A 13,436-nucleotide genomic window follows, 5' to 3' on the forward strand; every position below is an offset into this window, starting at 1 on the left:
GAATTTAGCATATGTTTTTAATCACTTTACATGTAAATGATTCCATGTGAAACATTACCCAATGTGTGTGGTTGAATGCACTGCATTTTTATCCAATCCTGAACTAACAGACACCTGCATCTATATATATATATATCATCATCATCTTCATCATCGTTTAACGTCCGCTTTCCATGCTAGCATGGGTTGGACAGTTCAACTGGGGTCTGGGAAGCCAGTAGGCTGCACCAGGCCCAGTCTGATCTGGCAATGTTTCTACAGCTGGATGCCCTTCCTAATGCCAACCACTCCGTGAGTGTAGTGGGTGCTTTTTACGTGCCACCTGCACAGGTGCCAGATGGCAGTTGATACACGTTACTGACAAAGTGCAAAAATGTAGAAATGCATATCTTGAATACTCACTGCTACTGTTGGATAGTTTCCATCTGCTACCAAAATAATTTGTTGTTTTAAACAACACAGCACATTCACAAGAGATGTTATCTGGGCTTATACCACAGTAAATTTATTTATTTATTTATTTTACAATATGATACACAGATGACCACACACTCGTCAGGTTGTTGTTCTGCTCCTGGTAACATCTAACCCAGTTCAACCTGTTACACAGTCAGGTTCTTGGTAACTGAGCTGGCTTCTCTGCCAAGCTTGTTTGATGAAGAGGCTGATCTTTGGATACCCTGTGGGATGAAAAGCCCTGCAACGATTTCATCTCAATCGAAGGAGAGGGGCTTTCTCTGTCCGGGTTGCGGATCTGTGGAATAAGCTGCCGGACGAGATAGTGAAGATGCCGATGACCGCTCGGTTCAAAGTCTCTCTTGACCAGAAATGGCCTGAACTCTTTGCATGAACACCCTCCCTGTACATAACTCCATGTCCCCCTACATGGCCTTGCTTTTTGCTTTTTGAGCCAAAAAATTAACTTAACTTAACTTAACTCATCAAAGGGGTGGGGAACTCAGGAGAATCAACAACCATTCAGTATAGACTTGCAGGGATGATGCTCACCAGTCATAGTGAAGACAAGCCATCAAGGAGAAAGAAATCTCTGAAATAATTTTTTTTAAAAACCGTTCATTGAGCCCTTGCAATAGCTAGAATGATTTTGCACAGGAAAAATTATGACATGAAAATTTTAGTGTTTCATCTACAAACAGCTGATAATAGATAAATAATTAAATAAATACCCACACACTTAAACAATGGCCACGACTTGCAGTCATGGATGACTCAGCAGTATTTAGCATTCTTTCAGTAATTGTGTTAGGTGCCCATTTAGCAGTAGACACTGAGTGCCTTCTAGACCCTTCTATCATTTGCTAAGTGGAGCATCCATCCAGTATGTGACAGCTAGAGAGAGAGAAAGAGGGCTGTCCCATCACTCAGCTGGTGTTTTTTTTGTTTTTTTATCAACACCTCCAAAAGGTGAAAAGTAAAGTTTTTTTTTTGAGAAACAAATATCATAACACATTTTATTTGAAACCCCACCCCCGACAGCTCTGTTAATCAATCGCCCAGTTTATGTAAATGTATGTGTGGGTGTGTACTTGAAAATCTGCAAACAAGCATAAGCATATTCATATGCCATCAATATCATCACCACCACCACCACCATCATATCCATCATCACCATCATCACCACCATCAGCAGCAGCTGTACCATCATATCCATCATCATCAGCACTATTATCATCATCACCATCATCATGTGCATCTTTTGATGTTGGTATGGGATAAGTGGAGAAAGTGTTTGGGGGGGTGGGGTCTGTCCACCACATAGGTGTTCCATTTTCTTTCATAGTGCCTAAGCTTCACTGTAAACAAGAGAGAGTGAGTGAGAGAGAGAGAGAGAGAGAGAGATCAATAAAAAATGAAATGAAGAGGAAAATATCAGATAAGCGATACAAACAACAACAACAACAACAATGGTGAGAACGAGGACAAAGACGACGGTGGTGTCAACAACGACGGTGACAAGAACATTGTCACACTTGGCTTGGCTGGACTGGTCAAACTAAACTAAGGTCGCCATTGTCTCATTTAATTAATTAATTAACTTGACTAATTTGCTTAATTGGTCTGTGTTATTGTTGCTTTTTTTTTTTTACTAGGTTACTAACTAAACTAGAACAGAATAAACTCCAGTTTGAAATGTTCTGGGGACGACATGAGAATAAACTTCGTCAGTGTTTACAATTACGGCAATTTGAGGAGGAATTTAAACTTGTAAGTTTTTTTTTTTTTTATTCTTATTATAAATATTTGTGTGTGTTGGTGCTTGTATGTGTATATATACTTGCATCTATCTGAGTGTTATTGCTTGTGTGTATATTTATTACTATTTATGTGTGTTTATTGCTGATTGTGTGTGTGTGTGTGTGTGTGTGTGTGTGCATCCATAGAAATTCCATTTGTTATAAACTTTTTCTTGTTTTGGTTCATAATTTTATAAATTTCCATTGTTTTAGTATTTTAAATATTTCACTACAAAATTAAATTTCATGGTCATTCCAGTAATGATGCTAAATTTCTACCAAAAAAAATAGAATTGGCATTTTCTGCAAGTCACATTCCCTCATTAAACTTGACATACGTCAACATAACAAAGATTCCAACATGGCATTCCTCAACAAAAGATAGATTCATATATATAAAACTGCTTTCCACAGTTAAAAGTAATAAAATTTTGAAGGGATCGACATTTCAATTATGTCTTAATGTTCCATAGTTAAAGTCAAGGAAACCCTTGAAGTTGTTTCATTTTACTAAAAATTTCACTTATGCCTTTGATGTCCTTCCATAGTTAAGGCTACAGATAGAGAAACCCTCAGCTATGTTTCATTGTTAAAGATTTCAATTATGTTCTCGATGTCCTTCCATAGTCAAAGTCTTTAAAAGCATAATACTTAAACTCATGTTGTGAAAAGCAGAAATATAAAACTTTCTATAAGGCAGAAGGCCACAGATTTTGGATAAAGGAAACACAGGACCATGTTGCCCACAGTATTTCACCAGCCCTGGAAAGATGATGAGTGAAGACAACCGAGCAGGATTTGAACTCAGAATGTGAATAACTAGAACAAACACCACATGATGTAACTAATGATGCTGCTACTTATGGGTGGGGGAAAATAATAATAATAATCCATATTTTATGTTTTATCAATTCATTTTCTCCATACCACATTCAGTCTGCTAGTTTTCACATGAACTAGTTATAACATGTCCTTCATTTTATAAAACAGCAGTGGTTTGAGGGAGATTCAGCTGCTACTTCAAGTAACCACTACCATATTTAGATAAAGTGGGGCCACCATAACTCTGAAGTTTACTTCCCAACAACAAGGTTCTGGGTGCAGTCCCACGGCATGGCACCTTGGACAAGTGTCTTCTACAATAACCTCAGGCTGACCAAAGCCTTGTGAATGGATTTGGTCAACAGAAACTGAAAGAAACCTATTATATATATATATATGTATGTATGTATGTATGTATGTATGTATGTACATACGTACGTACGTATGTATGTGCATATGTATGTACGTATGTATGTAGCTTTGTGTTTGTCTCTGACCACTGCTTGACAACTATTGTTGTTGTATTTACATCCCCTGTAACTTAGCAGTTCAGCAAAAGGCGAATGATAGAATAAGTACCAGACTTTAAAAAAAGTAACTACTAAGGTCAATTCATTTATTAAAACTCTTTAGGGCAGTGCTCCAGCATGGCCACAGTCTAATGAGGGAAACCAGTAAAAGATGAAATATAAGAGAATCTGTAGGATGTCCCAGTAGCAAGGCCCCTTTTAAAAGGTCTCTGACAGCCCCTAGATGTTGTAGCCTTAGGTTTCAGCCTGTTCAGCTTTAGTAACTAACTGCATTGACAATCTCTCCTAGACTTGCATCACAGATTATTGCTGTTGCTGTTGAATTAGCCAAAATCTGGCACATCCATCTACGATCAAAGGAAATTCCATCAGTGTTCATTCTATCTTTTATTCAGACATAGCATATCTAAGACTACATTATCAAATGTGTCTATAATTTTTAAAAATTTTTACTTCATACTGTAGAATGTCAGTTGAGGGAGATTTAGCTGTTATTTCTAGATCAATTAACTGACCACATAGGGGGCTCCTTCATTAGGTTATATATCACTACTGGTAAAAATTTTTTTTTTTTTTTTTCCAAAAAATGCATCTGGCACTAAATATCAAATTTACCATCAGCCCCATGATATTTTTCCAATTCCAGCTTATTCCAACGATGAATTAGTGAACAGGTTTACAGTAAAGCTTGTTAGGCATGCTGCTATGGCCGACATTTTCTCTGTCCGCAAATATAAATATTGATTGCTTTTAAACAACAGTAGTGGAAGGCAAGATGGCTGCTTGTCACATGGTGGCGATAGTGATGATGGCGGCGACGGCGGCGGTGGTTTTGCTTCATTTAACTTGCTTTTGATTTGGTATTCAAGGGAGATCACTTGGTATTAACTTGTCAGACACTGTCCATTTGCAGTTATGAATAAATGATGATTGGTCGAGAACTGAGACAAATATTCTTGTACAAACTGTTTAATAATAAAGCACCGATGTTCTTTATGTGTGTGTCTGTGTGTTATCGAAGATGTTGTCATTATTTTTTTTTTTTAATGACTTCTCATATTTTAGCCATTGTCATTGGCAGTTTTGATGGTGATTTCAGAGAAATAAATACATTTGAAAATAAATTCATCTTATATTTATCAAACTTGTTCATTTTGAGATATATTTTAATAAATTAACATATATTACTATTTGTATATTACACACATACACACGCACACACATACACACACACACACACACACACACACACACACATGTTCAGTGATTGATCCATCTTCACAGTTGATTGCCATCTCCTTGTTCTTCTCATTGTAAATGGCATTTTTTGATTCTACATCCATGTCCAAAGCTTCTTGCATGTGTGTGTGTGTGTGTGTGTGCTTCTTTATAATTAGGTATATTTATGAATGAACCTGTTTATGTGCAAATATAAATTCACATACGAACACGTTTGCACTTAAATATGCTTACAAATAAATATAGTTATTCAGCACGCGCGCACACACACACACACACACACACCACACACACACACACACTTGTTTCTTATTGGATATCATTAAATATGTTCTTTTATTCTTTTACTTGTTTCAGTCATTTGACTTCAGCCATGCTGGAGCACCGCCTTTAGTCGAGCAAATCGACCCCGGGACTTATTCTTTGTCAGCTTAGTACTTATTCTGTCGGTCTCTTTTACTGAACCACTAAGTTACGGGGATGTAAACACACCAGCATCGGTTGTCAAGCAATGTTGGGGGGGACAAACACAGATACACAAACATATATATATATACACACACATATACGATGGGCTTCTTCCAGTTTCCATCTACTAAATCCATTCACAAGGCTTTGGTCGGCCCGAGGCTATAGTAGAAGACACTTGCCCAAGGTGCCATGCAGTGGGACTGAACCCAGGATCATGTGGTTGGTAAGCAAGCTACTTACCACACAGCTACTCCTGCACTATGTGTTGAATATTTGGTATATTCTTCTATTAGTTGCAGGGGGCTGTGGCCATTCTGGGGCATGTTTATACATAAACATAAATATTTCTATATAACTATATCTCTAACATTTTCTTAAGTCCACAAATTTCTCTTTTATTCCAGATCCAATATGCTTCGGAACGTAACCTAGAGTTTTTAGAATCTTCTATGTCAAACATAGGAGAATCCTCTCTGCAGCTGGACGGACTTTTTGGAGATTTTGAAGAATTTGAGAAAAAAGCAAAGGTAGATGATTATATCTTTTTTCTTTCTTTTTGTTTTTTGTTCCCATATTTCTATTTTTATGCTCTTACTACCCTTCCAAGTGCAGCTCTGGGCATTTTGGGTATTTACAGTATTCTCAGTTGATATTTTTTATTCTTCTCCAAGGGTTTGAGACATTTTGGCATAGCTGTTTTGGCACTGCCTATTTGGCATGGCTGATTTAATGTTTTTGTCTCATTCTCTCTCTCTTTATGTGACTACATTTCTCTTTATGTATCTGAGGAGAGTGTTTGTCATTCATCTTCAGCTAATAAGCAGTAATCTCTCTCTCTCTCTCTCTCTCTCTCTCTCTCTCTCTCTCCATATATATATATATATATATAATACAAATAAGAAAACGGAGAAACAAATTTGGTTTGTTCATCAACTTACGGATATTATAATGGTTGGATTATTTATTCATTTTACAAATGAATATATATGGTTCGCGGTCCGACGTCTCCAGTGCGAGCAGTGGCGTGCCTCAAGGTTCAGTGCTTGGGCCCTTGTTGTTCTTAGTCTTCATAAATGACTTGCCCAACGACCTCACGCAACACACCCTTCTATTTGCCGACGATATCAAACTGGTCGCTCCTCGCGGTAGTATAGAGGATCTTCGTCGATGCCTCCACCAAATTTGGAAGTGGTCTAACGATTGGGACCTGTGTCTGAACGTGTCAAAGTGCTGTCATCTGCCTGTCGGCTCTACTCCTACAACTCAACTTGATTTCGAGCCGGGTCGTCTGCTGCTGGAGAGGACCGATCAGGTAAAGGACCTGGGTATCTTGGTGGATTCCTCCTTTTCGCCTTCGGCCCAGTGCGTCCATGCTGCCAACAAAGCGCGCGGAATTCTGTTTTTGATTTGACGGTCATTCGGAGTGCTCACAGCAGCCATATTCCTGCCACTCTATGTCACGCTGGTGAGACCCATATTGGAGTATGGGATTCAAGCCTCTTCTCCTTATCTCCTCAAAGACATACAGCACCCCGAAAGAGTCCAGAGGCTGGCTACCCGCCTGGTTCATGGTCTCAAAAATTTGTCCTATGAAGAAAGGCTGAGGACGCTCGACCTTTATTCTCTTGAAAAACGCCGCCGCCGTGGTGATCTCATTCTCGCCCACAACATCATAAGCGGGAAGTGTAACCTCTCGAAAGAGCTGTTCTTCACTCCTGCTCCGGAGCGTCGGCTGCGGGGTCATTCCGAAAAGCTCTACCTGCGACGATTTCATCTCAGTCGAAGGAGAGGAGCTTTCTCCGTCCGGGTTGCGGATCCGTGGAACAAGCTGCCAGACGAGATGGTGAAGATGCCGACGACCGCTTTGTTCAAAGCCTCCCTGGACCTCAAGTGGCCTGAACTCTTTACATGAACACCACCCTGTACTTAACTCCATGTCCCCCTACATGGCCTTGCTATTTGCTTTTGAGCCAAATTAACTAACTAACTAACTAACTAACTAACATATATAAACGATGAATAGCTTCTCATTTTCTGTGTGTGAGTATATATACTCACACACACAACAGCAACAACAACTTTATTTACATTTCTAACAGAAGGTATTTCTGACCAAAATCCATTGACAACAAATGAAATGTTAAAAGTTATTTATTAATACATGTGTGTGTGTGTGTGTGTATGTGTATGTGTGTGAATGGGTGTGTGTATATGTGTGTGTATGGGTGTGTGTGTATATATATATGTGTGTGTGTGTGTGTGTATGTATTGGTATGTCTATGTATGGGTGTGCATAATTATGTATTTATTCTTTTATTGCTTCTTCCAGAAAAACTTTGAGACAACAGATCGGTTATGCCGCACCGGGGAACAGCTTATTAGGGACGACCACTATGCAATAGACAGCATCCAACCAAAATACATTGAGCTTCAACGTATCCGAGATCGATATAAGCGAATGTTAAAACAGAGGAGAGACATACTATATAAGGCTCGTGATCTACACGATAGAATTGAGCGTGTAAGTATCCTTGCACTTTTGCTCTTTGGCCATAATCCTATCAACACTGCCATTAACCCTTTAGTGTTTAAACTGGCCAAATCCGGTCCAATATATTCTACATATTTTATATTCAAACTGGCCATATCTAGCCTCTCACACCTAACCTACATTGACATTCTAAAAATAAGCAATCACATCATTGAAACCTCAAAGCTATAAGATAATGCATGATTAATTCAAAACAATTTGAGTGAAAAAGTATTACATTTAACCGAGTAATCTGAACACTAAAGGGGTAAGCCATAGTGCCATCATCCCACTTCAACTTGCAGTCTTTGACTTCAAAAACCAAATGCATATTGAATAGTCTGGAATTCAAAATCAATCTGAACCCTTTTATTACCATATTTCTTGTTGGAATTAATTTTGAAAATAATGAATTTAATAAAATAATTTTGTCATTATAAAAACTAGTGTTTGGAACAAAAATTATCGTGAAATTAGCATGAAATTTAGATCTTTTTAACTCTCCTTTTGCTGTATTTCTGTAGAAAAACACTACCTTTGTTTCAGTTAAGTTTAAAAATAACGGAGAATTTATAAAAATAAATTTGTTATTATTGAGCTGGTGTTTGGAGAATAAATGAATATTTTGATCAAAGTTTTTACTTTTAGATGACTTTAAAACAGGAAGTTATCAAAGATCCAAGGACAATTTTTACCTGACTAGGTACCAAATTGGTTAATTTAGAGAAGTAATCCCTAATATACCTGAGGTGGAGAGCTTAGAAATTTTAATTAAAATCAAGCTTTTTAGTTATCCTCATTATCTAGTTTGCTCTCCGTGCTGCCATGAGGTGAATGGATCTAATCTGAGTCATTTTTTTATTAGGAGCGATGGCTCCCATAGGTTGGTACTCATATGTGTCATTTGGCTTGATTTCTCTGGCTAGATGGATATCCTTGCTATCACCAACCACTTAAGTGTACTTAACGTATTTTCTCATGGCACTAAAGAAGTTGATTAACCCTCAACAGGATTAAAAGTATCTTACAAAACTACACTCTGACATTCAACATAATTTTCTCAACTAGACAGAGGTAAGACATATCTAAAGATACAGATCTGAAGAGCACACATTTATCTGTTCTGTGATCATCTTTATGATGTCCAATCCCTCCATGTCCTACACTAACCACAACACCAATTCCTTCCTTCCTGAAACATCTTCTTTCTGGAATTCCTTCTCTTTTTCTGCAAGTGTTGACCTACAAAGATTAAAGAGAGACTTTAATGGCATCACTCTTGTCAATCTTGGAAAGACTACAAATACCATGGACACTGCTCCTTCTGCCATACCCTACAAGTAAAAATGACCAACTGTTCTAATAATACAGTAATGACTTGCTTATTCATTCTTAGTACATTTCGGCAGATTCAGACATGAATATGTTAACTACTGCTGCAGTTAAAACACCTTCTTTATAAACGGTGTGTGTTCATAGCACATTCAATTTCTCAATGTAAAGGGACTTTCACACACTTTGTTTTTTTGACATCTTTGTGTCTCCTCAGGCAAAGGTATCCTGAACTAATGAACTCAACAAGAGTTCATGGCTCATGTTTTATAACTTCAGCAAACAAATTATTTGCTCTAATAATGTAAAACCAAATATAAATAAAGAAGAACTATATTAAAAATTATAGTGATATATGATGATAAATAATGTGGTCGTTTGTGATTTGTTGTTTAATTTCAGGCCAATAAGTGGTGTAACCGAGGTCTCGACTTATTAGCTGATCAACAAATTGAAAAATTTCATACTCAAGGAGGAGCAGAGAAAGCTGCTTACGAGATCAGGGAGTTTTTACACTCAGCCCAGAATCTCAACTTAAGTAATCCAAAAGAGTTCCGGACACTCTTTGAGGGTATAATGAATTCAGATATGAAAGTAAGATATTCTTCCATTTATTTATAAAAATGTCTACAGACAACTTTGTATAAGATGGCTACAGTAACACTGTATTATGGGTTTATATATATATATATATATATAGACAAGGGAAAGGTTGGTGGTGATTTTGAAGTTTTACCTGTCATAAGTGTTGTCAGAAAATTTAGCAAAGCCTATAAAAAAATGTTGAAAATCCAAAATCACTGACAACATTTTCCATGTAAAAATAAATGTTTTAACTATATTGAGTGACCCTTCTATATATAGCAGAAATACAAACAATATATATATATATATATATATATATATATAAATAAAGACACACACAGAGTTTTTATGTTCAGTTATAAATAAAAAGAATTTAACATTAAACTGAAGATCAAGTGTTTAGGGAAGTCTTAGCAGACTACTGGCACTACTGAGTGACAATTGAGTGACCATCCTATTGCATGGCTGAATCATTTCAGTCTCTACTCTATTACTTCACTAACAAAGTGCATCATGTGAAGAGCTTTCCTTATGGAAATATTCTAGGGCCTGCCTTATAACAACATCTCTTGTAAGGACATAGCAGCAAGGCAGCAAATATAATTCTTCAAAATCCTTTAGTTTTGTGTGTATGCTCAGAACACCCAATATGGTACTTATAGAATAAAAATCATGACTGATGTTGGAATCATTTATCAGCCAGGGTTGAATAAGGAAATTCAGAGAATGGATGTTAAGGAAAGTTGGTTCTTTCTGGCTTTCTGTTTTCTGAGAATTTTATGTTTAACTTCTGTGAAATCTATTTTCATAGTAAAAATGAAAATATGCTTCTTAAATATATGATAAGAACATTGATTATGATACGCATGTGTGTGTGGTATAGGTGTGGGTATGGCTGTATGGTAAGAAGTTTGCTTCCTAGTCACATGGTTCTGGGTTCAATCCCACTGAGTGGCACCTTGGGCAAGTATCTTCTGTTATAGGATCGGGTTGAGCAAAGCCTTGGGAGTGGATTTAGTAGATGGAAACTGAAAGAAGCCCTTCATGTCTCTGTGTGTCTTTGTACCTGTGTTTGTTTCCCATCACTGCTTGACAACTGGTGTTGTATGTTTATATCCCCGTAACTTAGCAGTTTGGCAAAAGAGACCAATTAGATAAATATTAAGCTCAAAAATATAAATGCTGCAGTCGATTCATTCAAGTTAAATTCTTTAAAGCAGTGCTCCAGCATGACCATAGTCTAATGAGTGGAACAAGTCAAAGCTAAAAGCTACGGAAACAAACAGACAGACTGGTTTAGATACATCACCAATGTTTTAATGTCCACTTCTTCATGCTTGCATGGGTCAGACACAGAATTTGTTGAGGCAAATTTTCTATGACTGGAAGCTCTTCCTGTCATCAACCTTGCCTGTTTCCAAATAAGGTTAATATTTCCCTATGATTGGATAAGGTTTTTTTTTCTCTTTCATGGGCAACTGGAAATGAACAACACCGCCTATATGGCAGTGCCATTTGTTTACAACCATTACATGATCTCATGACAAAGGTACACACACAAACACACACACACCGACACATGCATTTCTTTCAGTTTCCATGTACCAAATCCATTCATTACAACGGTTTAGTTGGCCTGGGGTTATAGTAGAAGATATTTGCCCAAAATGCCACACCATGGGACTGAACCTGAGAACATATGGTTGGGAAGCAAGCTTCTTAACCTCACAGCCACACCTTTACCTACATACATGTGTGTATGTAGTGAAAATGAGTGACTGTGTGTGTAGTGTTTATTGGTCACCCTGCGGGATGAAAAACAAAACCCATCAAAGGGCGGAGGAACTCTTGAGAGTCAACGGCCATCCAATAAATGTCTTAAAGCTGTATCATGCGCGGGGACATAGAAATAATCGGATTGAATACCCGATCGCGCAGTTAAACCATTGGGAGTGAAGGACTCCTAGCCTTTGTCAGGGCATCCTTCTAGGAGAAGGCAACTCAGGTAACTGGGATAACTCCGACATAAAACCTGCGGCTCAGTGGTTACCGATAATGTTGACATGTTCTTCTTTTCGGATTATGGCTGCTGTTGCTTAGTGAGTGGGATTGACTCAGTGCACAGCCTTTCCTCACTTTAAACAATATCTTCTTGCACAGGCATTGCACAATAACAACATTGATTAAGCTTCGTGCAATGGCCATACTTGATAACGAGGGGGTAGCCACCATATATATAATGTGAAGGTACATGGCTCAGTGGTTAGAGTGTCAGGCTCACAATCATGAGGTTGTGAGTTTGATTCCTGGACTGGGCTATGTGTTGTGTTCTTGAGCAAGACACTTTATTTCACATTGCTCCAGTTCACTCAGCTGTAGAAATGAGTTGCAACATCACTGGTGCCAAGCTGTATCAGCCTTTGCCTTGGATAACATCAGTGGCACGGTGAAGGGAGCCTGGCATACATGGATCACTGCAGGTCTTCCACAAACACGCTTGCCCAGACTTGTGCCTCTGAGATCTTTCCAGGTGCAATCCCATGGTCATTCGTGACCAAAAGGTGTCTTCATCCTGGTTGGCATTAGGAAGGACATCCAGCTGTAGAAACACTGCCAGATTGGACTGGAGCCTGGTGCAGCCTCCTGGCTTCCCAAACCCCCAGTCAAACCGTACAAACCATGCTAGCATGAAAAACAGACGTTAAATGATGATGATGTTGATGATAATGATGATATATGCTTGTGTGTATGTATTGGGTCATCCCATAAATTATGCAGTTTTTTTATACTTCATTTATTTTTTTAAATTAAGATAAACAAAATTCTTTTTTAATCTAAAATATACTCTCCTTCATTTTCTACAAGGCTCTTCTATCTCTCTGGAAGACTTGCAATGCCCCTCTTCCAAAATTCACTTGTCCGTAATGAAAAATATTCCTCCAGTACTGTTCTGACTTTGTCTACAGAATTCATTTTTCTTCCATCCAAATGATTTTCAAGACTGCGGAATAAATGATAATTAGATGGGGCAATGCAAAGCAAATATGGTGAGTGGGGCATCGTTTCCCATTGAAACTGCTCCAGCTTTTAGAATGTCATTCTCGCTGATGATAATAATAATAATAATAATAATAATTGTGTACAGTGCTCAGGTGCACTACAACTCATCTAAAGTATATATATAATCAGGTGTAGTTTCGACGGATTTCGGGAAGCATGAGGGCCTTAAAGGATGCAGTGTCATGGCAGTCAACAACTGATGCAGGCAGTTTATTCCACGCTTCAGCAACCCTGAGCGTGAAAAAATGTTTCCGAAAGTCATGGGAGCTGTGCTGTTTTCTGACTTTGTAGGCATGTCCACGTGTGTTAGACACATGGAGATCAAAAAGGTGTTCAGTGTTGTTGTTGGTGAGGTGGTTGATAACCTTGTGGGTGTTTACCAAGTCCGTCGCCAGACGCCGGAGCTTCAGTGAATCCATGCCCAGGGAAACAAGGCGCTCAGAATATGGTAGGTGTCTGATGGAGGGTATGCGTTTGGTTGCACGTCTCTGGACAGATTCCAGGAGGTCAATGTTCTGAGCAAGATAGGGATTCCAAACTGATGATGCGAATTCCAAGTGTGGTCGTACCATAGCTGTATACAGTTTTAAATAGATGGCTGGAGAGCGGCTA

General features: G+C 38.2%; 1 protein-coding gene across 21 annotated transcripts in view; it reads left to right on the forward strand.

The window, feature by feature from the left end:
- LOC115219718 (guanine nucleotide exchange factor DBS) overlaps window positions 1-13,436 on the forward strand; it is a 387,397-nt gene that overhangs the window by 244,111 nt on the left and 129,850 nt on the right. For all 21 annotated transcript variants that reach the window (XR_005002229.1, XR_005002230.1, XR_005002231.1 and 18 more), the window contains 4 exons: window positions 2,112-2,226; window positions 5,722-5,844; window positions 7,647-7,838; window positions 9,582-9,773. Coding sequence is in view for 18 of the 21 variants with exons in the window: in XM_036509664.1 (XP_036365557.1) it covers window positions 2,112-2,226; window positions 5,722-5,844; window positions 7,647-7,838; window positions 9,582-9,773 (622 nt within the window). In the remaining 3 variants the exon portion in view is untranslated. The remainder of the gene's footprint in view (window positions 1-2,111; window positions 2,227-5,721; window positions 5,845-7,646; window positions 7,839-9,581; window positions 9,774-13,436) is intronic.

Source organism: Octopus sinensis, linkage group LG15, assembly GCF_006345805.1.
Source record: "Octopus sinensis linkage group LG15, ASM634580v1, whole genome shotgun sequence".
Lineage (NCBI taxonomy): Eukaryota > Metazoa > Mollusca > Cephalopoda > Octopoda > Octopodidae > Octopus > Octopus sinensis.